The 26,351-nt window shown below is 40.7% G+C and overlaps 1 protein-coding gene across 1 annotated transcript in view; it reads left to right on the forward strand.

The window, feature by feature from the left end:
• The window catches only part of LOC141476623 (E3 ubiquitin-protein ligase UHRF2-like), a 187,531-nt gene extending 162,089 nt beyond the window's left edge, over window positions 1-25,442 (forward strand). Inside the window, exons 10-16 of the mRNA XM_074165397.1 lie at window positions 12,470-12,576; window positions 15,454-15,616; window positions 19,456-19,593; window positions 20,400-20,523; window positions 20,906-21,066; window positions 23,137-23,235; window positions 24,877-25,442. Of these exons, the coding sequence (XP_074021498.1) occupies window positions 12,470-12,576; window positions 15,454-15,616; window positions 19,456-19,593; window positions 20,400-20,523; window positions 20,906-21,066; window positions 23,137-23,235; window positions 24,877-25,023 (939 nt within the window). The 3' untranslated portion in view covers window positions 25,024-25,442. The remainder of the gene's footprint in view (window positions 1-12,469; window positions 12,577-15,453; window positions 15,617-19,455; window positions 19,594-20,399; window positions 20,524-20,905; window positions 21,067-23,136; window positions 23,236-24,876) is intronic.
• Window positions 25,443-26,351: the final 909 nt, after the last annotated feature.

Raw genomic sequence — 26,351 nt, forward strand, 5'->3', positions numbered from 1 at the left:
TAATACATATGCGTTGCTCCAGATGCTTCAGATAATATTGCTCTGGGTTTGATAACCTGATGTGGGGTAATTGCCCACACACAGATTGGAGAGCTAGGGCTTGTGCTTTTTCAGATTGAACTTCAATTCGATGTTGGGTTTGCAACACCAATAACACCATTCCAATGCTTTCTCCTCTAGAAAAGGCACGAGTATTCATTGAAGATACCTGAAATACAAGAACTCGAGAATCTGATATTAACAAAGGATGTAAAATAAGAGGAGAAGTTGGGGTACAGAACCATACGGCATTCTCGGGGGTTATCATATGAATCTTCACGTCTAGACTAATAGGTTGCAGTCCCATCATGCAATCCATCGGTGTAAACAATTCCATTTCCCCTGTAGTTAATACTTTGGGTGAGATACCATCTGGAAGAATTCCAGTCCTCACCATTTTTTGTACTGGAGGTGTTGTGATAGGATCATAGGGTGTTTGATTATGTATATTCCAGATGTTTAACAAAAAAACTGCTTTAGTAAGATGTGAACTGGTTAGTTTTTTTAATTGCTCCTTCAGCATCCCATTCATTCTTTCAATCAAGCCATTAGCTTGGGGATGGTAGGCATTGTGGAATATCCAATCTGTCCCTAGCCCTTGAGCCCAATCTTGACATTATGTCCACTAAAGCGTGATCCTTGGTCACTTTGTATTTGGTGAGGAGGTCCATATTGATGAATGAGTTGTTCTAGTGCTTCAATTGTGTTATGGCCTCAAGTTACACCAGGGGAAGTTTATATTGGATATTAGGAAAAATTTCTTCACTGAAAGGATTATCAAACATTGGAACAGGCTGCCCGGAGAAGTGGTGGAATCACCATTCCTGGAGGTATTTAAAAGATGGGTAGACGTGGTGCTTAGGGACATGGTTTAGTGGTCGTTTTGGCAGTGTTAGTTTGAGGGTTGGACTTAATGATCTTAAAGGTCCCTTCCAACCTAGATGATTCTATGATTCTATGTCGATTAGCATATTTGGTGAGTTTAGCAAAAAACAGTCCTGACACTGTATCCACAGCAGTGAATACATATTGCCACCCCCTCAATAGGGGCAGGGGGCCCATATAATTGACCTGCCAGGTATTCAAGGCCTGTTGATCCCATTTTATCTTTCCCCATGTCCTATATAATGCCCTTAAATGTAGCTGCGTACAAGTAGTACAATTATGTGCATGTCTTTTATAAATATGTAATGGCAAAGGGGTTTGATTGTCAGCAATGTCCCATGCACATGCAGTATAAGCTGATCGATGTCCACAAGCTATATGCGCATTTATGGCTTGAGCATGTACTTCAGCAGAGGTCATATTATCTACTTCCCTATTATTTTGTGACTCAAGTGAATCATCTTTTTGATGAGCTGAGACATGCCTTATTTTTAAAGGATACGGAATCACGGAATTGTCAGAGTTGGAAGGGACCTCTAGAGATCATCTAGTCCAACTCCCCTGCTAAAGCAGGATTGCCCAGAGCACAGTACTCAGGACTGCATCCAGGCGGGTCTTGAAAATCTCCAGAGAAGGGGACTCCACCACCTCCCTGGGAAGCCTGTTCCAGTGCTCTGTCACCCTCACTGTAAAGAAGTTTCTCCTCATATTTAAATGGAACTTCCCATGTTCCAGCTTGTGCCCGTTGCCCCTCGTCCTATCACTGGAAACCACTGAAAAGAGTCCAGCTCTATCATCCTTCAACCCACCCTTTAGGTACTTGTAAACATAGATAAGGTCTCCCCTCAGCCTTCTCTTCTCCAGGCTAAAGAGTCCCAGCTCTTTGAACCTTTCCTCATCAGGGAGATGCTCCAATCCCTTAATCATCTTAGTTGCCCTATGTTGGACTGTCTCCAGCAGTTCCCTGTCTCTCTTGAACTGGGGAGCCCAGAACTGGATGCAGTATTCCAGTTGTGGCCTCCCCAGTGCAGAGTAGAGGGGGAGAATGACCTCCCTCGACCTACTGGCCGCACTCTTCCCTATGCAGCCCAGGATCCCATTGGCCCTCTTGGCAACAAGGGCACATTGCTGGCTCATGGAAAGTTTGCTGACAACCAGGACTCCCAGATCCTTCTCCTCAGTAGTGCTTTCCAGAAGATCCATCCCTAACCTATATTGGTGCCTGGGGTTCTTCCTTTGTACATATTGCCAAATTTGTTGCCATATATCTGCACTCCATATAGGGTATCTTTGGGCATGACAATCCTCTTGGGCCCAGCGGGGTAACCACGTTGTGAGGCTTTTGTATACAACCCAACTGTCAGTGTATAAGTAATGTGTCTTCCCTTCCAGGATAGCAAGAGATGCTGCAATCAGTTCAGCCCACTGACTAGATGCCTGTGCACCTGTTTGCCATAATATAATTCCTGGTAGCGGAGCATATGCAACTGCTCTCCATCGGCTTTGTCCAGTTGCCGTTTATGTTGCACTTGCATCAGTAAACCAGGCATCTTTTTTGTGCTCTTCTATTAACTCGTCATAAGGGAGAGCCTTCTCCACAGGAGATATAGGGATATCTCCAAGGGGAAGAGTTTCCCCTAGTGTGGGCATATGATTAAATGATACAGTTCCTAGAAGAGTGGCGTGTGGAGTGGTTACATGTGGTTTTCCTGGTAGAAATCATTTCCATTTCCAATGCATGGCTGCCTGAGCTACCCCTGCATGGGCTTTAACGGAATCATCAGTAACCCACTCCTGAATAGGTGTGGGGGTGTGTACAGTCACATTGTCTTGGCCTGTGATTCTTTCTGTTTCTTGTAGTGCCCAAACTACAGCTAAAATTTGTTTTTCCATTGGGTTATAACATATGGCGGAGCCTTGTAATGCCTTGGACCAAAATCCTACCGGTTCTTTCTGATTTTTTGGCCCAGTCATCTGCCACAATCCCCAATGAGACTGTATTGCCTGGAATTGTTACTTCTAATTCAAAAGGATATCCTCACTTAGAAGTGTATAACTGCGCATGCTCAATCAAAGCATTTTTGCAGGCATCAAAGGCTTCTTCTTGTTGCTTAGTCCACTGCCAAACGACCTTCTTCCTAGTTAATTTCTGCAGAGGGCACATTAATAGTACCAGATGTGGGATAAAAGTTCTCCAATACGCTAGAAATACCAAAAAGGTCTGTAACTGTTTTATTGTGGTTGGTACAGGAAATCTCTGGACTATTTGCTCTACCTTATTTGGTATTTCTCTAATCTGTCCATGCCAGACTATTCCCAACAATTGTACAGTAGTACTAGGGCCCTGTATTTTCTTTGGATTAATTGCCCAGCCTCAGTCCTGTAAATGCACTTTCAGCTGCTTCACTTTCTTGTTGTGACTCTGCCATAATCAATAGATCATCAATATAATAGTAAACAGTAATGGTACCTGACCATAGTATGACATCAGCTGCTATCATCAGGTGGCAAATGGAGGGACTGAGTTTATATCCCTGAGACAATTCATGGAAAGTATATTGCTTTTGTTGCCAGGTAAAGGTAAACTGGTCTTGGCTTTCTGAAGCAATGGCTATCGAAAAGAAAGCATTAGCAAGATCTATCACCACCTTCCAAGGTTGTAAATTTTTGCTGAGTTTTTTTCAATAAGAGTGACTGTGTCTGGTACCGTAACTGCAAGTGGGGGTGTGACTTTATTCAATTCTTTATAATCGCAGTCATTCTCCAAGTGCCATCTGGTTTTCAAACAGACCAAATAGGATTATTAAAAGCAGTCATAGTTTCCCTAACGATTCCCACTTGTTGAAGTGCCTGAACGGTTTGAGTGATTTCCTCCCCCCCCTGAGAATACGATATTGTTTTACAGTTACCACCTTGGTAGGCATGGGTAGCACAACAGGATCCCATTTCGGGAATCCACACAAGATGGTTATAGATTGAATGGCAAATCCCACTTGCAAAGTTCCGAAGCAGAAGCGACCATTTAAAGTTTAAATTGTTCATCCTGCCAACACATCAATACCCAAGATATATTATTTTATTGGGGCAATTAACACCATTGCAGTAAATGGTGTGGCATTTCCTACTGTTAAGGTAACATTAACTTGGAGGGCAGGGGTTGGATTTCCCCCTAGTCCACAGATCCGTGGTGTGGCTTCTTTATTATTAATATTACTATGTAATACAATAACCTCAGCTCCAGTATCTACCAGAGCTAAAACACATAAAATCCTCCCAGACTGCCACTCTACAGTTAAAGGAACATAAGGGCATTGCCCCCCCCTCAGGCTACAGTGGCATCAATTTGGAGGGACCTGCCAAACCTTCATTTCTGCTGTTTTGGCATTTGCCAGGTAGTGTCTTGCATTGAGGTGGCAGAGGGTGGAGTTGTTGTTGGGGCTGGGGGCAGTCAGCTTTTTCGTGTAAACGCTAACTTTTGCCATCAGCAAAACATTTCTGATGTGATCCCATCTATTTCTGATTGTGGGATACTGGCTTGTACAAGATCATTCCGCATTTGTTTCCTCATCATCGGTGCTGTAAATCCTTTCAGTTTTTCCGGCTTTCCTTTATTCACCGCCCAAACAGATGTTCCCCAGTTTCCCTCAAGCTATTTGCTAGGGTGCCTACCTTATCTGTATCATTTGTCACTGCTGGTATAATCAAGGGTTTTAGTTGAGGCAGGCACTTCTCTCAAAAACTGCATTTTGATACTTCTCGTACTGCTACACTGTCCGGATTTGATCCTGTAACCAACACACGAGCCATCTGCCACACCAAATTAATACCTTCTTCCATTGTACACCAGATTCTGAGGGACAACACTAATTTGACAGGTTCTGCATACACTGTTAAAACTGCTGCACACAACCATTGATATGGCATAGGTGCAATAATGTCTCGCCCGTCAGGATCTCTGACATTTTGCAGCTGAGCATATCCTCATTGTATCTGATCATCATTGGCTATAGGGCTTAATAAATCTTTTTCACCCGCTAATAAATGGATAGATGCAGCTCCACTATCCCAAGCTCGCAAAATCCATGCCAGTATGCCTTCTCCACTCCTTTGCTGATAGAGCTCTAAAAATTCCCTGTCAGTGGTTTAGGCCGGATTGGCCAATGACGGACAACAGATGCTCTCCCCCCACCTCTCTCACCAAGGAGAGGAGCAGGAGAGATAAAGAGATTTACGAGGGGTTTTTTTGGTGGTTTTTTTGTTGGTTGGACTCGATGATATCAAAGGTCCCTTCCAACCAAGAACATTCTGTGATTCTGTGAGTTTAGAAGAAACTAAACTACTTTAATGAAATATTAATAATAAAATTAAAAGGAAATAATGAAATAGATACAATATATACAAAACTGCATCAAGCTCCCAGGATGATGTCACCAGCAGGCACTGGGGAAGTTCCAGACTGGACTCAGTGATGGATGGGAACTGGATTCCAGCTCTGGAGTCAGGAACACATGGATCGGGATCAAAAGCAGATGAACAGACAGGGTCCTCTTTGGACATCGGCCATTGAAGAAAGAGGGCTGACCCTTTGATCCCTCAGCTTTTATACTGAGCATGGGGCAGATGGGATGGAATACCCCAGTTGGTCCAGTTTGGCTCACCTGTCCTGTCCGCTCCTCCCTGCAGGTGGTATCCCTCTACGCTTTTCCATTTCTGACCCTCTAACAGGGCAAATAATGAAATTAGCTGACCTTGGTTGTTATAGTAATAAGTATAAGCAAGAGCCTCTCTGCATATTGTTCCTCGGCATGAAGTACAAACATTGGTCTTATCACTCTAAAAGCAAACAGTTTTCTGTATAATATGCTTTTAATTTCAGAGTGCTAAGAAGTAAAATTACTAAACAGAAAGTTGGTTCTGTTTTACCTCAAACCTGGACATTCCCTTAACTCTTTCGGAGTGTAAATACATGTGATCTGCACTCCCCTGTCCGCTTGTTCCTGCTGCACCATCATTTGTATGAGGGGTCGTGCTTCCACCACTTCACTGCCTTTTAAATTCAGATCAAGTTCAAACTCAGTCTCATCGGAGTCCAAGGATTCACTCCAAATATTTCCATCCCATTCCTTGGGAACCCATGACCATTTTGTGGTGAGAGCATGAACTTGGGAAATCGAAACCTTACTTTTTCCATATTAGTCCCTTCATTTATTAGCGCTATGCACTACCAACTGCTCTATATTATCTTGCAGCTCGTAGCACTGCCCTGCTTGAGTAGTAATTACTTTTTGCGCAATCACCTTTGCATCTTGTAAAGTCCCAACTTCCTTTTCCACATCTATCACATCTCATCATCTCCATGATGCAACAACTTCACAGTCAAGAGCTCTAAGACCGGTAACTAACAGCCATCCCAATTTCCCCTCTAATTTGGGAGAAGAATCTGATGTCGCTTTCCATGGCAACCCGCGCATAGCCCTTTCAGTTGTCTGGGGGGAACTGCTGCCCTGTCATCTATTTCATACCATTCCATCAGAGCCAATTTAACCAGGAAAGTGGCCACGGGAGTCTAGTGCTCAGTACTGGGCCATCCCGGAATAGCAGGAGTCACTGTCACGGCCTCCTCAATCCCCAACTTTTTTGTCAGCCCTGGCATGGCTGTTCCTGGATCCTACCGACTATACCAAATGTGTGAGCCAACACAGGCAGGATGCAGGAACAACCACAAAACCACGGATGAAATGCAAAGAGTAAATTCAATCTCGCTACCTCGCAAACCGGGGGATCTCCGAAGCAGCACCCAGGCAGAGGCACACAAGCGGGAACATAGGCACAGTAGAGTTCGGTCCTTGTTAGCGAGTGTTTCGAACCTGCTGTTCTCTCCTGTATATCAGGGATTCACGCAGGCGTAGTTTACCACTGTGCTTTGATCTTTCCCACAGCAGGGCAGGAATCTCAAGCATGTTTGATAGGGTGCCTCTGAGTCTATCACAGGCCTATGTTATCTAAGCACAGATGTTCTACTTGTCAAGCACACAAGACTAAACAACAAGTAGTGTTATATATGTGTTTTTCAACACCTCAGCTGCAAGTCACTTGAGCGTGTTTACAATCCTCCTTGCCAATCTTCTGTTATTTTCCCACGGCCCTTAAGATCTTCGAGTCCAACCTTTTACCTAACACTACCAAGTCCACCACTAAACCATGTCCCTAAGCGCCACATTGTCTTTTAAATACTCCAGGGATGGTGACTCCACCACTTCCCTGGGCAGCTGGTTCCAAAGTTTGACAACCCTTTCAGGTTTGAGGCTGTTTCCTCTTGTCCTATCACTTGTACTGTTCAGGTAGCTGTAGAGAGCAATAAGGTCTCCCCTGAGCCTCCTTTTCTCCAGGCTAATCAACCCTAGTTCCCTCAGCTGCTCCTTGTAAGACTTATTCTCTAGACCCTTCATCAGCTTCCTTGCTCTTCTTTGGACGTGCTCAAGCACAGGGGCCCAAAACTGAACACAGTATTCCAGGTGCAGCCTCACCAGTGCTGAGTACAAGGGGGACAATCACTTCCTTAGTCCTGCTGGCCACACTGATACAAGCTGGGATGCTATTGGCTGCCTTGGCCACCTGGGCACACTGGTGGCTCATATTCAGCCAGCTGTTGACCAACACCCCGAGGTCCTTTGCATCGGGCAGCTTTCCAACCACTCTTAGTATCATAGAATCATAGAATGGTTTAGGTTGGAAGGGACCTTAAAGATCATCTAGTTCCAACCCTCCTGCCATGGGCGGGGACACCTCCACTAGAGCAGGTTGCTTAAAGCCCCATCCAACCTGGCCTTGAACACTTCCAGGGATGGGGCATCCACAACTTGTCTGGGCAACCTGTTCCAGTGTCTCACCACCCTCACAGTAAAGAACTTCTTTCTAGTATCTAATCTAAATCTCCCCTCTTTCAATTTAAAACCATTACTGTTCGTCCTATCACTACATGCCCTTGTAAAAAGTCCCTCTCCAGCTTTCTTGTAGGCCCCCTTCAGATACTGGAAAGCTACAATAAGGTCTCCCCATAGCCTTCTCTTCTCCAGGCTGAACAACCCCAACTCTCTCAGCCTGTCCTCATAGGAGAAGCGCTCCAGCCCTCTGATCATCTTCGTGACCCTCCTCTGGACCTGTTCCAACAGGTCCATGTCCTTCTTATGTTGGGGGCTCCAGAGCTGAATGCAGTACTCCAGGTGGGGTTTCACGAGAGCAGAGTAGAGGGGCAGAATCACCTCCCTCGACCTGCTGGCCATGCTTCTCTTGATGCAGCCCAGGATATGGTTTGCTTTCTGGGATGCAAGCACACATGGGCGGCTCATGTTGAGTTTCTCATCCCCCAACACCCTCAAGTCCTTCTCCTCAGGCCTGCTCTCCAGCCATTCTCTGCCCAGTCTGTACCATGGGATTGCCCCAACCCACATTTCCCTCTTCCCCAAGCCTGTATTGTTGCATGGGGTTGTTATGATCCAAGCACAGGACCTGGCACTCGGCCTTGTTGAATCTCATACAATTGGCCTTGGCCCATCGATCCAGCCTGTCCAGATCCTCTGTAGAGGCATCCTACCCCCCAGCAGGTCAACACTCCCGCCCAACTTGGTGTCATCTGCAAACTTACTGAGGGTGCACTCGATCCCCTCGTCCAGATCATTGATAAAGATATTAAACAGAACCGGTCCCAGTACTGAGCCCTGGGGAACACCACTTGTGACCAACTGCCAACTGGACTTCACTCCATTCTCCACCACTCTTTGGGCCCGACCATCCAGCCAGGTTTTTACCCAGCAAAGAGTACTCCCATCCAAGCCATGAGCAGCCAGCTTCTCCTGTGGGAAACGCTGTGGAAAATGGTGTCAAAGGCTTTACTAAAGTCCAGGTAAAAAACATCCACAGCCTTTCCCTCCCCTACGTGGGTCGCCTTGTTGTAGAAGGACCTGCAGGACCTGCCTTCATAAACCCCTGCTGACTGGGCCTGATCACCTGGTTGTCCTGTACGCACTGCATGATGGCTCTCAGGATGATCTGTTCATGACCTTCCCAGGCACCAAGGTCAGGTTGACAGGCCTGTAATTCCCCAGATTATCCTTCCGGCCCTTCTTGTGGATGGGCGTCACATTTGCTAACCTCCAGTCAACTGGGACCTCCCCGGTTTGCCAGGACTGCTGATAAATGATGGAAAGGGGCTTGGTGAGCGCTTCCGCCACCTCTCTCAGTACCCTTGGGTGGATCCCATCTGGCCCCATAGGCTTGTGTGTGTCTAAGTGCTGTAGCAGGTCACTCACCATTTCACCTTTGATTACGGGGGCTTCATTCTGCTCCCCATCCCTGTCTTCCAGCTCAGGGGGCTGGGTACCCACAGAACGACTGACTGAGGCAAAGAAGGCATTAAGTACCGCGGACTTTTCCTCATCCTTTGTTACAATTTTTCCCTCCACATCCAATGAAGTAGTCCTCCTGAGTGGCCTTCCCCTTCTTCCAAAGGTCATAAACTCTCTTTTTTTCCTGAGTTCCAGTCAAAGCTCTCTGTTCAGCTAGGCCAGTCTTCTTCCCCGCCAGCTTATCTTTTGGCACATAGAGATGGCCTACTCCTGCTCCTTTAAGCACCTTTAAGATTTCCTTCTTGAAGAATGTCCAGCTTTCCTGGACTCTTGCCCTTCAGGACTGCCTCCCAAGGAACTCTGTCAACCAGGCCCCTAAACAGACTGAAGTCTGCCCTCCAGAAGTCCAAGGTAGCGGTTCTGCTAACCACCCTCCTTACTTCTCCAAGAATCGTGTAATTTCATTATCATTTCATGATCACTCTGCCCAAGACGGCCTCCAACTGTTACATCACCCACTAGTCCTTCTGTGTTCGCAAACAACAGATCTAGTGGGCTCCTTCCCTAGTTGGCTCACTCATCAACTGTGTCAGGAAGTTGTCTTCCACACACTCCAGGAACCTCCTAGACTGTTTCCTCTCTGCTGTATTGTATTTCCATTAGACATCTGGTAAGTTGAAGTCCCCCATGAGAACAAGTGCTAGGGATCTTGAGACTTCTCTCAGCTGTTTATAGAATATTTATTTCGCCTGCCTCTTGATCCTGGTTGGACGGTCTATAACAGACTCCCACCATGATATCTGCCTTACTGGCCTTCCTCCTGATTCTTGCCCATAAACACTTAACCCAATCATCACCATCGTCAAGCTCTAGACAGTCAAAACACTCTCCAACATACAGGGCCACCCCACCACCTCTCCTTCCTTGCCTACCCCTTCTGAAGAGTTTGTAGCCATCCATTGCAGCATTCCAGTCATGTGAGTCATCCCACCGTGTTTCTCTGATGGGGACTACATCATAATTTTCCTGCTGCACAATGGCTTCCAGCTCCTCCTGTTTGTTTCCCATGCTGTGTGTGTTAGTGTAGAAGCACTTCAGGTGAGCTATTGATCCTACCACCTTTTTTGGGGGAGAAGCCCTAATTCCTATGTGAGTGTTCTCAGGCGCTTTCGTGGTTTCTAACGCATCAACAACACTTGCATCTTTGCTGTTGCATGGATCTCCATCCCCTACCCCTATTGAGATTGCTAAGGTGCAAGTGCTTAAAGCTGTAATTCTGCTAAAAAGATATCATTCCATTTGTTCCTCACTTTCTTTCTTCTGGATTTCCATTTTCCCCCAAATCTATAGCGTTTTGCTCATTCAGTGTAGAACACTGAAGGGGTATAGGACAAGTAAGTACATACTTCCAGGCCTTACATCTAATGTCTTTGTTAAGTCCAATTGCTAAAATATAGCTTTGACTAAAGAATATCTTTCAGAGTCATCTAATTTTACTTTGAAGGCCTCAAAAGTTTGAGAATTCCTTTCTTCCCATGGAAATTGGTTATAGTGATTAATTATAAATATAGTTAAATATGTGCCTTTCATTTTAATTTGTTTGACTTAAGCCTCTATCCATTTCTTCCTCGTTTATGTTTGTCTGTTAGATAAAAATATTTTTGTATTCAGTATTCATGAAGGTACCTTCATGAAGGTACTTGTTCATAATCTTTTTAGCTAAACTAAACAGACTATACCCTTTGTCTCTTCTGAGTTTCTCCAGTCTTGTTCATTTCTTTGCTTTTTTTCCTCCAGGTTTTTTAACATACTTTTAAATATGCTATTCCAATACTTGTTTCAACATTTCTGTAAAAGAGGTAAAAACACCTCCCAGATTCTGATTACTATCATTTCCTTAAATATTCTCTTTTCAGTATTTTTCCCAACCCAAATTTTTTACCTTCTAGTAGGTTTTTTTTGTTATATCTAAATAATAAGGAAAGATAAATACTCTAGTATTTATTAAGATTTTTTATACACAGTTTAAAGTAAACAGTATTTCTGTAACAACTTTATGGCCCTGTACAACCTACATTTCTCTGTCATGACACTTCTCTTGTTCTGTTATTGCCGGTCATAAAATAGCTGTAATAATCTTGCAGTGGGTCGATATTGGTTCCATGCTGATGTCAAACATTAAAAAGTGGTTAGAAATTGAATTTTACTACTGCATACCAGTATGTTCAGGTTCTTTGCTCTGAAACTTCATATGAAAATGACTAATTTGCTAAGTATTCATTTTATATCAGTGCTTCATGCTTTGTAAAAGATTTGCATTTTTTAAAGAGAGACATTATTATAAATATATCTTTTCTAAAATAGTTGGGTTTGTTACGAGTATTGTAAATTTGTGACAGGTTAAAAAAATAATAATAGTGGCTTCACTTAAGCACCATGTATATTTTCATTATTTTTAGTTTATTTTAAAAGAACATTTAATCAACCTTCATTCAATTTCAGTAGTAATTTCTAGTAAATATAGACTTCTACAGAATTATGTCAGTTCATAAAATTTGCATCTGAATGAGCCTTCTAAGCTCTTAGCAGTTCAGAATAACTGAAATCGAATTGGGGGCAACCTCTGCAAATGCAAAAGATTAAAAAAAAAATAATCCCCAAACCTTAGACACCTCCTTTTTCTTTGGATTTTTTTTCCTGAATTTTTTTAATTGGTTGCAAATGAGTATAGTGTTATTGAAGTAAAGTACTTGTCTTGTACTTAAGTACAAAGTGCTTTGCTGTATTGGTGCTCAGTCCCATGAACAAGCAGAAGCAAGGCCTCCGAGTGATGTATTACATATTTTCCAAATGGTATTTTATTGTAAACTGTGAAGTTAGAGAATGAGTAAACACTAGCTAGAATGCATTCCCTCAATCAGAAATATTTGTGTGACTAAAAGTAATGCTTGAGGAGTTCAAAGAATCTTTTAAGGCGGGTGTATTTTTTTATAATCACTTTCTGATTGATGTTACATCTGAACCAATAGCTTTTTCTGTCATGGTTACTCTGAAAGGAGAATAATGTTAAAACTGAGCACGTTTTTCTTTGCCTCAGGCAATTGTTCTTGTTTGAGTAAATAGAACCAAAGAAGGAGCAGGTTTTCAGTTCAGATGCTTTAATACAGAATGCTAAAATGGAAGATAATCTTCTTACACAGGACCGAGGAGATGAATTCACTTATACTGGGAGTGGAGGTAGAGATCTTTCTGGAAATAAAAGAATTGGAGAACATTCATTTGATCAAACATTAACACACATGAACAGGTAAGTTTTTAAGACTAAATTTAAAAATTTTTCCAGACCAAAGAGTTTATTTTTATTCCTTTAATTTAAAAATGATATTTTGCAAAATTTGTTGCCTTTTATACATCTTCTGCTACTGTAAACAATGGTGCCACCTGCTGTTTAGAGGCATTTTGCCAAACATGGTGTTATGTTGATTTAAAGAATTATTTGTAACTGATGAAAACATATTACTGTATTATAGGTTCAGTTGGCAGCTATGTATCTAGTTGAAATTGTACAACACATGAGAAGACTTGGTTTTCAGTTTGCCAAACTGAAACCTCTTAAGCTGAAATTTTCTGTGCTGGATGTTTGCCTCATATTGTTCTTTTAAAGTTTCATCTTAAATGGTTTAACAGTTTATGAAAGTTAGGTATGAAGAAAGTATGTTCATTTGCCCACACTAAAAGAAATGTTACATATTTTTGATAGCCTTTAGTGCCTTCATACTTTGTATGAAGAACAAGGTATTAGTATTGCTTTGCCTTTAGGCTGTGTGTTTTGATGTCCCTGATAAAAGTTGGCCTATTTTTTTGCCAAATTGTAGGCAAAAAAAATTGACTGAAGAAAAAAAAAGGTTTGAAAAAATAAAGTAGACATTTGCTTAAAGTATATTTATGTTCTGTAAATAGCCTGCCTAAACTCTAGGAATTCTCAATACCTTTACATTCCTAAGTGTATACCATCTGCATGAAGCAACTAACTGTGCAGTGGCTATGGGGTACTAAGGTTGACTGGGACTTTGTCTACCAGGTCTGACATTGGATGTGCTGTGCTTCTGTCAAGCACCAAAATTGAGTGGGGAGGCATTCTTTCAGGCTTTGTGCTGGTACTCAGAGGAGAAAGAAGAAAAGCCTGACAGAGGAGGAGGAGATAGATGTAACAGAAACAAGAGCGTGTAAAGAAGAGAGACAAAAAATAGATTTGGGCAGCAGGTTTATAATGGCTTTTAATCATTAAAGCAAACTTTTTATTGGAACCTGGAATAAAACCTAGGCACCTTAATCTCGCTGCTCCTCTGCTCTCAGCAAATGGTTGTGAAAGTCATTGGCAAAGTGTGTGTCTGGTTGCTTTGTAGTAGTTGAGGTGCATGGAGTATAACGTGGTGCTTCCAGTTACCCATTTTGACTGGCTGGTGGTAGTCTTTGCTTTGGGTCTAATGTTCTTAACCCTTGTGATGATTGAAGGAGGACAGTATGGTTGCACATAATAGAATCAGAATTGGTTTTTTATTTGTCCAGAATGTTTTCTTATTTTGTCTGTACAAAAGAAATACTTTAAAACCTCCATTACTTTGCCTTTCCTTACTTTTCTGTATATTGCAGGCTGTAGATTTTGCCATATTTTTCTGAGCGCCATTGTTTCTTTTGTGGTCCATCGTTGGGTTTGAACCTGATTCCAGAGACTTTTGTTCATCCACACTCAAATCAATGTATGGCTATAAAAATATTTTATGTTCAAACTGTTTAGTCAGGGAGGGATTCATGCTATCTTACTCCAAGTGTCTAGAATAGGGCACCTATATAAATAGTGGATAAAAGTGAGTGCTTCAGGAGAGACTCAGAGCAAGCTGAAGCCTACTTCTGCTCATCAATTGTATGGAGATCCAAATAGCTAAATTTAGGCAATATAAATACTTGTGCTTAATGTTCCTCTCATTATTATATTGTTCCTCTAAGAAATGTCAGCTCTCTCCATGAGATTTATTCCCATGTTCCTTTTGGAAGGAAAAAGGTTTATCCATAAAGATTTTCACTTCCTGACAAAAACAATACTTTTACTCCCTCATGCATGTAAATTCTTATTCTCATCCATTCTTAAAGCTAACATGTGATGTGGGAGATGCTGCAACTAAACAAGGAAGAACATTTTTGTGATGTTTACTGATATTTATTCTTTTCTGAATCTTTTATAATCCATCTATACTCTTCTAGATCAAAATACATAGAAAAAATGAATGTTATGGTTTGCTTGTCTCTGAAATAGTTCATGGCACTACCCCTAAACTTAGGTAGTTATTCTCCCAAGTGAATAATGACAGGACCAGAGGAAATGGTCTGAAGTTGCAGCAGGGGAGGTTTAGATTAGATATTAGGAAGAATTACTTTACTGAGAGGGTGGTCAGGCACTGGAACAGCCTGCCCAGGGAGGTGGTGGAGTCGCCATCCCTGGAGGTATTTAAGAAACGTGTAGACATGGCACTTCAGGGCATGCTCTAGTGCCTGAGACTGTTGGTTTGTGTCTGTTTGTGGTTTGTTTGTGTGGGTTTCTTTTTCTTTTTTTTCTTTTTTTTTTGTGGTTGGACTAGATGATCTCAAAGGTCCCTTCCAACCATGAAGATTCTGTGATTAATGGACTAAGAAGAATAATATTTGTTACTGATATATTTTTGGGTAGTCACTATGTACTTTTTTCCATATGTTACTTTCTTGTAATGTTTATCAATTCATGCACACTTTAAAAGCCTAAAAATATGCAGTAATGTGGAATAATCAGAGAAATAATTTGCCACTGTTATTTTTTAAAAGCCTTCCATGTTACTTGAGAAATAATTATTTTTAAAAATGAAAAAATATTAAACCTGAAGGGATTGGTTTCTTTTATTTAACTGTATTAACTGATTTCTCATCATGAACATTTGGAACTAAATATATTGTATTCCTATTCTCACACATGGCAGAGTTGATCTCAGTGCTTCCATCAGTATTGCAGTCTACTGAAGAATTCACTACAAATTCTTCTTCTGCTTAGTAAACATAATTGGATAAGGCAAACAAATTTGATTTTGTCACACTGATTCTCAATAGTATGTTGTATGAAGCAATCTTTTATGAAGATATTTAATGTGATTTTTAGGGCATTGGCCCTTAACTGTGATGCCCCATTGGATGATAAAAATGGAGCAGAATCTAAGAATTGGAGAGCTGGTAAGCCGGTCCGAGTAGTGCGCAGTTCAAAAGGACGACGGATCAGCAAATATGCCCCAGAGGAAGGCAACAGATATGATGGCATTTACAAGGTATTATGATTTTTACTGTATATATAGCATTACATTTTTTTCTTAAGACATGTTTTTTTAAGTCTTTTGTGTTACATAGAAAACTCTTCATTATTGCTTTTGAAGGAATAATTCTTTTGTTACCATGAGGACAGTTTAGCTTACAAGTATTCCATTCCATTTCAACCGTGGCACTGACAGATTGCACAGCACTTCATGTGAATGTATGTGAGGAAAGGGCCGCATACTCTGCCAGTTATCAGGCTGCTTCCTGCTCTGTTCACCCACAGGTTTAGGCTGCAGCTCTGATGGTCACCCCAGCTAGCTGGTGGCTGTGCAAACCTACCCAGCAACTATTAGGCAGTGCTTTGAGTCTGTTGGAAGCATAGTGGTAGAGACTAGGCAAGGGCTGTGCTCTGCAGCAGACGGGAATCAGCTACCTAGCCAGGGACAAGCGGAGGCAGCCACCCAGATGGAACTTCCTATCAGGGAAGCTGCTGTCCAGGTGGAGGGCTGCAAAGACCGTACCCCACACTCCTGGGTGGAGGAGGGTACAAGCTCTACCTGTGCAAGGTGTGCTCTGGTGGAGTCACTCAGGCAGCGGGTGGAGGAGCTGCAGGAGGAAGTCAGCAGGCTATGCTGTGTTAGGGAGGGGGAACAAGAGTATATTTGAGACTTTGCAAGAAGAAATATTAGGACCCCATGGCAATGACCTCCAAGGACTACCAGACAAAAAGCTTCAATAGCAAAGAAACAGCACCTTGGAGAAGAAGGCACCATGGTCTCTGGTGGCTTGTGGCAACAGGATATCACACACACCCCCCCCATTTTCATTGTATGTACCAACCAGCAACAGATACAAAGCCTTGGCAGCAGACAAAACCAATGAGCAAGATTCACAGGGAGAAACTGCACCAGCAGCACATATTTAAAGGCTGCAAAAGGAAGCAGCAAGTGCTAGTAGTGGGTGACTGCTGAGAGGCACGGAGGCACCCATCTGTCAGCTGATATACAGTCAAGGGAAGTTTGCTGCTTCCCAAGATCTGGGATGTAAGGAATGCTCCCTAACCCTCTCGAAAGGCAAGAACCCTAACTCAAGTGCCCACCAATGCAAATACCAATGCAAGTTCAGCCACCTCAAGTTCATGTATACCAATGCAAATAGTCTGGTGTTGTGGTTTAACCCCAGCCAGCAACTAGGACCACACAGCTGCTTGATCACTCCCCCCAGTTGAATGGGGGAGAGAATCAGAGGAGTAAACCACCCCACTTCACATCCTTTGATATAACACAGACATCATTCCTTTAGTCAATTGACCACCCCTGTGAAACATCTGTAAAATGTCCATAAATATTCACTTAGTTAATTTAGTCCATGACATAGGTCCACTGCTAAACAGGGCAGGGAAACTAGTTACTAATAATGTTGACAAGGCAGAGGTTCTCAATACCTTCTTTGCCTCTGTCTATACTGGTGTGGCTGGACCCCAGATCACAAGATCAAGTAGCTATGACAACGCATGTCCACCAGTAGTGGAGGGACAGCTGGTCTGCGGTTTCTTGCAAGGGCTCAACCCACATAACTATGGGCCCTGGATGGAATTCTCCACAGGGTGTTAGGAGAAGTGGCTGACATCGTTGCAAGACCACTGTCTATAATCTTTGAAAAGTTGTGGAGATCAGGTGATGTCCCTGATGAGTGGAAGAGGGCAAATGTTACACTCATCTACAAGAAGGGCCCAAAAGAGGACCCAGGAATCTACAGACCTATTAGTCTTTCCCTGGGAAAGTAATGGAACAAGTCTTCCTAGAAACGATCACAAACATAATGAAGCGGGTGATTGGGAAAAGCCAACACAGATTTACCAAAGGCAAATCTTGCCAGACTAACCTGATCACCTTCTACAACAAAATAACATCTGTTGACACGGGGAGAGCAGTGGATGTTGTTTACCTGGACTTCAGCAAAGTGTTCAACGCTGTTTCCCACAGCCTTCTCCTGGACAAACTGGCAAGATACAGACTGGATGGGTGGTCTGCAAGCTGGGTAGGAAACTGGCTAACAGGCCACCCTCAGAGGGTGATGATCAGTGGTTTTTACTCAGGCTGGCAGCTTGTCACAAGTGGGGTCCCCCAGGGATCAATACTGGGCCCCACACTGTTCAACATTGTGGTAGGTTGACCTTGGCTGGCTGCCAGGTACCCACCAAGCTGCTTTATCACTCCCCTTCCTCAGCGAGATGGGGGTGAGAATAAGATGAAGATGAAGATAAAGGCAGTTTAATAAAAAAAAAGAAAAGGCTATGCATGGAAGCAAAGGAAAACAAAAGAAATTTTTCTCTACTTCCCATCAGCAGGTGGCATCCAGCCACTTACTGGGAAGCATGGCCTCAGTATGCATAGTGGATGCTTAGGAAGAGAAATGCCTTAATAATAAATGCCCCTTGCTCCTCCCCCTTTCTCTTAGCTTTTATTGCTGAGCATGATGTCACATGGTATGGAATATCCCCTCCCAACCTCTTGCCCACCCCCAGCCTACTGGGTGAGGGGGGGAATGTTGGAGAGACAACCTTGATACTGTAGGAGCACTGCTCAGCAGTAGCCAAAACACTGGTGTGTTATCAACAGCTTTCTAGCTACCGATACAAAGTACAGCACTATGAGGGCTGCTTTAGGAAAAGTTAACTCCATACTAGCCAGACCCAATACAAACATCATAAATGATCTGGATGATGGGATTGAAAGCACCCTCACCAAGTTTGCTGATGACAGTAAACAGAGTGTTGAGGTGAACACATTAGAAGGGAGAGATCTTACAGAGAAACCTGAACAGGCTGGAAGAGTGGACTAGCAAGAACAGTATGAAGTTTAATAAAGATACATGCAAAATCCCGCACCTGGGTCAGAATAACAAAAGACCCCAGTACAGGCTGGGATCTGTATGGCTGGGGAGCAGCCTTGCTGAAAGGGACCTGGGGGTCCCAGTGGAAAAGTTGAACATGAGTCAGCAGTGCACCACTGCAGCAACAAAGGCAAATCAGATCCTGGGCTGCATCCACAGGGGCATTGCTAGCAGAGATAGAGGCATGATCATCCCACTCAGTGCTTGTCAGGCCGTACTGTCTTCACAAGGAGCCACATGGAAAAGACAAGGTGCAACAGGTACAAGTTGCACCGGGAGAGGTTTCATCTTGATATAAGAAAGAAATTTTTTACAGTGAGAACAATCATTCACTGGAACAACCTCCCCAGGGACATGGCAGAGTCCACATCACTGGAGGTTTTCAAGATGCGATTGGACAAGGTGCTTGATAATCTCATCTAGGCTCCCTTTCCCACAAAAGGTTGGACCAGATGATCTTTCAACGTCCATTCCAACCTGGGCTGTTCTATGATTCTATTATTCTATTCAGAGCAGTGATAGTAGAAAACAATCTGTAATAGGATATATTAAGTTGAATATGTAAGCTATTTTTGCATGTGCTCACTGAGTCATATTCATCCCTGGAAATCAATTGATTCCTCCACTCTTTCCAGCTCCCTTTCTGGATTTTCATACACTTAATGTCTTCTCAGTATCTGGAATAAAGATGTGCATCTTTTAAAACAGTATTGTATTTCTCAAAATACAAACATTTTCCAACTGAGAGAAGAGGTACTTTAAAATAGTAACATATCATTCAAATTTCCTCTCTTTGCCTTGAGCCAATAAAGTATGACTACCTGCATGTGTTTGGCTTGTGGTAAAATAATGACTGCCTAGCAGAATATCTGTTTAACTTTTGAGCAGAACTTCTTAGATTAGATTTGAGGATCTACTGTGACAGAAAAAAAATAAACCTGTTGTTATTTATCCTTAGGTGGTAAAATATTGGCCAGAAATTGGGAAATGTGGGTTCTTAGTTTGGCGCTATCTTCTGAGGAGAGATGATATCGAACCTGCACCTTGGACTTCAGAAGGGATGGAACGGTCAAAGAAACTGGGTCTGAGTGTACAGGTCAGAATCAGTGTTCACAAAATTGCTCTGATATTCTGTTCAAGTAAATGGAGTCTTAAATTTTAAAACTAGGAATGTGAATTAAATTTAAGCCCTATTTTTCATATACTGCGATGAAGCAGGGTCTAATATAAAAAAATATTCTAGATCATCTGTAATTTGAAAAACTATGATATTGGCAAAACAGAAAGAATTGTGGATGAAGCTTTCTGCCTTAACAGGAAATTACTTTGTATAGATGGATCAGAAAATTATGACTTTGAATAAAGTTTTGTGATCCTTACGCTGGATAAGATTTATAAAAGTAACTCTTGTAATAGTTGAGTCTCTTCTTAGAATTTTAAAAATATATACATTTTTATGTATTTTTCTCTAATTGTAACCTGTGATTGAGGAACTATTATAGATAATGTATTTTAGGCAGGGACTTTGGCACTGTGAAATTTGTGGCAGATAGGAAGAATCAAAGTAGTATTTTTTCCTCAGCAAAACAATCATTTCCTTTGGATGGGTTGTTTTGCTGCATGACATCATCTTCAACTTTAGCTTTCTGATTTGTGTAGTTGGAGTTGTAGATATGGATATAAGGTGTCTTTTAATAAAATCGATTCTAGATCAGATCCTTTCTAAAAATATATTAATTTAAAAGCTTTCCTGTTTATAGAGGGGTTTAAAAATATTTTTATATTAATGCAATATGTAGTCATAGGAGTTTACATTCTTTTAGAAAATAGACTTATCAGTATTTGGGAATTCCCAGATGCCAGTGGATTTTGTTTTAAATCTGTTTTTTGGGGTTTTTTTAGTATCCAGAAGGTTATTTGGAAGCCATGGCTAGTAAAGAGAAAAAGGATAAGGTTAAGAAGCAAACTGTGAAACAGGAGCCAACCAGCCAGAATAACGGAAACCAGAAAAGGACAATTGATGATGGTATTTTTTTTTACTTCTTAGTGTTAGAGCTCTGTCAAGTTATATATAAGCCAATAGCATGAAAACTACAAGGAAGTTGGAAGTCATTTGGAATTCAAATGTAAAGTGTTAAGTGCTCAGTAATAAAATGGGAAGCTGGGGATTTTATGGTGCTGTTCCATACTTGTAAGGTTTCTTTTTCTTAAACTTCACAGAAAAATGAACGATCTCCTGTGTAGTTATGATCTATAATTCAAAATAAAGCTAGGAAATTTAAATTGGAGCTTTATTACACCATTACATAGATGTGATTCATGTTTTAGCTTTCTAGAAATAATTTTTTCTTCCCTTTTTAATAGCTCAGACTACCACTGTTACTGTATCTTGTCATAATTTTAAACAGGTATAGAGGAGACTAAAAATACATCCAAAGCCATGAGAATGGGAGATGGAGGGAAAGGAGAGACTTTCCAACTGACCCAGCAACAGCAGTGGATGATTAAAGAAGACTGTATGAACCAGAAATTGTGGGATGAAGTACTTGCTTCACTTAAGGAAGGACCAGTATGCTTGCAGCTTGCTTAAATTACTAATTTTTAACCTTTCTTTATATAGAGTTAGGAGAAGTTAGGCTTTGTTAAAACCTAATTCACTTGCTTAAAATTGCTGAATACATACTATTTGTTTGGAAACAGTTGATGGGGCATGTAGTTTCATTCACTTAAGGAAATAGAAGAAATACATCATATTGAGACTTAGATACCAAATGAAAATATTTTTAACTCAAGTTTAGCAGATTATTCCACTCACTATAGAGAGAACCTTAAGTAAAAAAGAGGAAATGCTTCCCTCCCCCAGCTGTCAAAAAAATAGCAAGTATAGTTCAAGTTTGAAGACACTTGTGGATTATTATTTTTTATTAGTCTCTGATGGAATATCCTCCAAAATATAATGTCCTTGAACATTAATTAGTTTTCTTGATGTTCCAATTCATAGTTATTTTAGCTGTTTTGCAGAAGAAAAAGAAATCAAGATATCAGAATGGTAAAGGTCACTATCAAGTTAGTGAACAACAAAATATTAGATGGAAAATGGATGCCTAAAAATGAATGCACAAAATCACTTTATTTGGGAATTTCCAGGAGCTATTTACTTTGCTTCTTTGACAGAAAAAGCATCCAGTAACTCCTTGTTCTTCCACTTACAGTACTACTATTGCTATAATGCTACTACACTTGTACAGGAGCTGATACTGTAAAGTTATAAGTTGTTTATCTGTGGGTTGTCAAATGTTTGTAAATAATTAGACTTTCAACTCTTAGTTATGTGACAAAGATAAAGTAGATATGTGTTTCTAAAGCAACAAACAACAGTATCTTAAGAGAAATCCAGTTACTAGAAAGTTATTTTCCTATAGATTCCTGCCCATAATTTTGATTGCCCTTGGTGATAGCTATATAGAAATTTTAATGGGAATCACGTAACTACCATTAGATAGCTGCAATGAAAATATAAATCTAATGGTTGAAACAAACTTTCCACTTTAATTATAAGTTTGGGGTTGAGATGAATCTGATATTATTAAAATTCTTGAAAAGAACTGTACTTTGAGTAACTTTAAATCTGTTTTTTACACTTCTATACTTGAGTGAGTATGCTTGAGACTACTGAAATACCAGAGAAGGTAGTGGAGGAGGTATACAGTACTTTGCTTTCCCTTTGCAAAGCAGCAGCAATCACCTATCCATCATGGATGTGCAAAATTCTAGCAATGATCACTAAATACAAATATTAGCTTCCAAATTCTCTGACTTGTGCTAAGAATTGGGCTTGATGGGCCCTCTGTTTTGTTTTTACTGATAATAATGTACAACCAAATAACCTTCAAAACCTTAGTTCTCTGACTTCTAGAAAAGCAGGGAAATTAATTGTTCATGGACTTGCTTTCTAAATATTTTGTTGGCCACACTACTCATGGATGTGAAGGATATAAGATGAGCCTTCCAAAAGGCTCAGTTTTTTTAATGTAATAAACAGAATTTATTAAATGTATACTTTGCACTGAACACAACAGAGGTTCACTTCTGAGGAAATAAGAATGAACAAGAAGCTGTGAACAATAATAATATAGGGAATGAGCAGAAGATAGGTAGAGGTAATAGCAGAGGGTGTGAGAATGTCTTTATATAAATGTCCATGAATACAGGAGTAATAGTGGTAGGCTTTGGAAGGAAATCCGTTACTTGTACTGAGACCTGAAGATCGCACTAGAAAAGTTTCAGTGTAAGCAATTTTTGCAATGTCAAGCTGTCCTATCACACTGAATATTGGATTTAACAACTCCTAGCAGTTGAGTAACATTATTAGACCATGCTGAGTTTGGGAAGAGTAACAAGAACGTTAAACAAATATGAGTGTTTCCTCTGTATTTTCCAAGTGCTATGAAGGCCAAATTTTTTACTCAGTTTAGGTCTGTGAATTTATAATTTAAATATAGGTAATAATTACAGTAGTTAGGCAAATTAGTTAAAAAAACTTTAATAATTTTAATAAAAGTGCCCTTTTTTTTTTGTTTGCGTATTTGTGAATGTGTCTCTAATAGTTTTACTTCTCTCTTCTTTTGTCCTATACTAGAATTTCCTGAAGAAATTGGAACAATCTTTTATGTGTGTCTGCTGTCAGGAGCTGGTTTACCAGCCAGTGACAACAGAGTGCCTCCACAACGTCTGTAAAGTAAGACTAATCCCTGTATTGCTCTGGACTGTGTTCTTGGCCCTGAGACACTGATCACCGAAACTAACACATATATTTTAGGAGGACAACAATTATTGCCTAGCAGTCTGAGCAAGAAATGTAATGTGCTTGCTTCCAGTTGTGTGGCTGCCATATAATCAATCTTAATTTTATGTAAAAAATAGTGGAATTGTATTTAGTATAATTTCTTATAGACATGATGTATCAAGTTTATCATTCCATTGTAATTAGCGGAGCTATGCTAGGGATTGGTTTGTTCCAGAAGCTAGATGCTGGTACAATAAGATTAAGTAATTTTATGTATTTAAGAAATGAGAATAGAGCAAGATTACTCCTTCAAAGAGCTGCTTGTTACATAGAGGTAAAGCATTATGATGGGGTTAATATAGAGAGTGGTAGAAAAAACATGGAGAATGTTTAATGGCAACAACTTCAAAGCATAGAATCTGAACCTATTAATAACTACTAATAAAGTAACATCCAATTACTGTTTTAAGGTATAGACTGACAGACAGTGGTGGTGTTTGGGCAAAGATAGGCCCTCATAAAATTTTCATATTTAACTTATATGGTTGGATTGTCTGCAGTCTGGGAAAACCAAAAAAAAAAAAAGGCAACATTAATAATTATCTTTCAGATACTGTAGTCTGAAACCTATTTTATTCTACTCATGCCTTTGAGGCTTAAACATTGAGTATTATAATAATGATGAAGTAGCTATGGATTGTTAGATAAAATGCTATACACCTGTATGTTCAGCTACATCTTGAAATGAAACTCTGGAATACTTACAGCACTCTAACAGAAATGCTAGAAAGAAACTGTGAACTGATCCACAGGAATTCATCAGGGAAAAAGAGGTATCACAGTAGTAACACTTTTAATTCCTGACAAACTCGGTGCTTTGCCTCCTAATCAAAAGATTTCTTTGGTTAAGTCCTTTGTGATGGGTTGACCCCAGCCAGCAAATAAGCACCCACCAGCCACTCGCTCAGTCCTCCCCACAGCGAGAAAAACTTGTGGATCGAGATAAAGACAGTTTAATAAGTGAAGAGAAAAAAAAGAAAAGGAAAAAAAAATTATGCAAAGGCATTCACTCACCACCTCCCACAAGTAGACTGATGCCCAGCCAGTCTCTGAGCAATGGCTACTTTGGAAAGACCACTCCCCAGTTTTTATTGCTGAATATGACATTATATCCCTTTGGTCAGTTTGGGTCAGCTGTCTCAGCTGTGTCCCCTCCCAACCTTTTGCCCATCCCCAGCCTACTTGCTGGGGAGGCAGAATGAGAAATGGAGAAAGCCTTAACACTGTGCAAGCATTGTTCAGCAAAAGCTAAAACATTGGTGTATTATCAACACTGGTTTAGTCACAGATCTAAAGCACAGCACCATACAGGCTGCTATGAAGAAAATTAACTCCATCCCAGCCAGACCCAGTACATCATTTCAGTTGTAAAGGCAGAAATATGGCACAAGAACTCAGTAAGTACTTGCTGTTTCTGGAAATGTGGGAAACTGCATCTTTGGTTCCTAGTAACTGCTTAATTTTTGCTAGCTAAATTTTCAGTGTAAAGCAAAAGCTGTAACACTTTTACTTCTTTGTCTTTGTATGCCCTAGAGCTGTTTACAGCGCTCTTTCCGAGCTGAAGTCTTTACCTGTCCTGCCTGCCGCTATGACCTTGGAAAGAGCTACACCATGGTTCCTAACAAGATATTGCAGACACTACTTGACCAGTTCTTCCCTGGTTACAGTAAAGGACGATGATGTGTTCAAATCCTTTCATACTTCTCCCATTGACTTTATAGACAGTAAAAGAGAATAAACATCTAAAAGTCAACGGTGAACCAGCCAGCTTGATGGAAGTGAATTTATTGTCACATTTTGAAGCAGCTAATCCTCTTCCTCCCCATCACCATCTTTCTTCATGTAGTGAGAACTCTAAATCTCTGCTGTCTTTAACATCAAAGGTAGTTTTGGTGAGCTGAAAAATAATTTTTAAAGGGAGGAAAAAAACCCCAAAGGTCTAAGTGGTGAGTCCTAGCTGGTGCTTATGTTATGATTTGTTTTTTGTAACTACCTCAGGTAGAGGAAAACAAATTGCGGGGAGGAAAAATAGTTCATAAAGTTTTAGCTACCCAATGCTTTCTTAATGTTATTTATATCTAGTCTATGTGATTTGATTCAACAAAAAAAGCCAAAAAATCCAAACACCCAAAATAAAATGACAAAAACCAAACAGCACTTCAGTCAGCTATATTAAAGGACAGCAAAATCTGTGGTGTGCATAGTCCTTTTTTTTGTCTTTCTTCCATTATAGTGTATTTTTTTGCAAGAACCGGCTGACTTTTAGTCTATTTTTGTGAGCTTCACCATGCTTTTTCTTGTATCTTATGCAAGCTGACTACTAAGGACTAATGAACAATATGAATGCATTGTTGCTACAGTAGTGTAAAGTGATCTGTGTTTTTTTGCACTTGATGGATATTCAAGACAGTAGGTGTGTACAAAAAAATCATATTAAAAAGCCACTTTTGTATTAGTTTAAAATGTATGCTTTTAGTAGGTCTTGTATCAGTGGCAATAAATCTATACAGCATTGAAGACAGTGCTAGCTTGAAAAGGGTTTAAATTGCTTCCTATGGTGACCTGAAATTTTATATACAATATATTCCCCCTAAATATACATTATTAAATATTTTATGATTCAGAAATGTTGCTAATTTTGTGGGTTTTGTATTATCCAAACTTGTCAAATTATAACATTTAAAATTAAGATACTTTTTTCAGACTACAGAATATTTCCTTTAGGCAAGCTTATTCTTCAAACTTGAGTCTTCATATACCTTAATTCATTCATCAAGAAAACAAAAGAATGTTTGCTCAAATGAATTTCTAAGCCACTATGCCGACCCCCTCCCCAACCATGCCTTAAGAAAAAAATCTAACCTGATTCAGGGTCTTACATATCAGATATATATTTCTCCTGTAGCAGTGCTTGTGCTACAGGTGCAGCTATTCAGACCTCTGCTTGAGACAAGCACAAGTAGCCCTAGCTCTATATACCAGAGCAGGAGTCCTGGGACCTGCTGCAG

The sequence above is a fragment of the Numenius arquata genome, chromosome W (genome assembly GCF_964106895.1).
Source record: "Numenius arquata chromosome W, bNumArq3.hap1.1, whole genome shotgun sequence".
NCBI classification, from domain to species: domain Eukaryota; kingdom Metazoa; phylum Chordata; class Aves; order Charadriiformes; family Scolopacidae; genus Numenius; species Numenius arquata.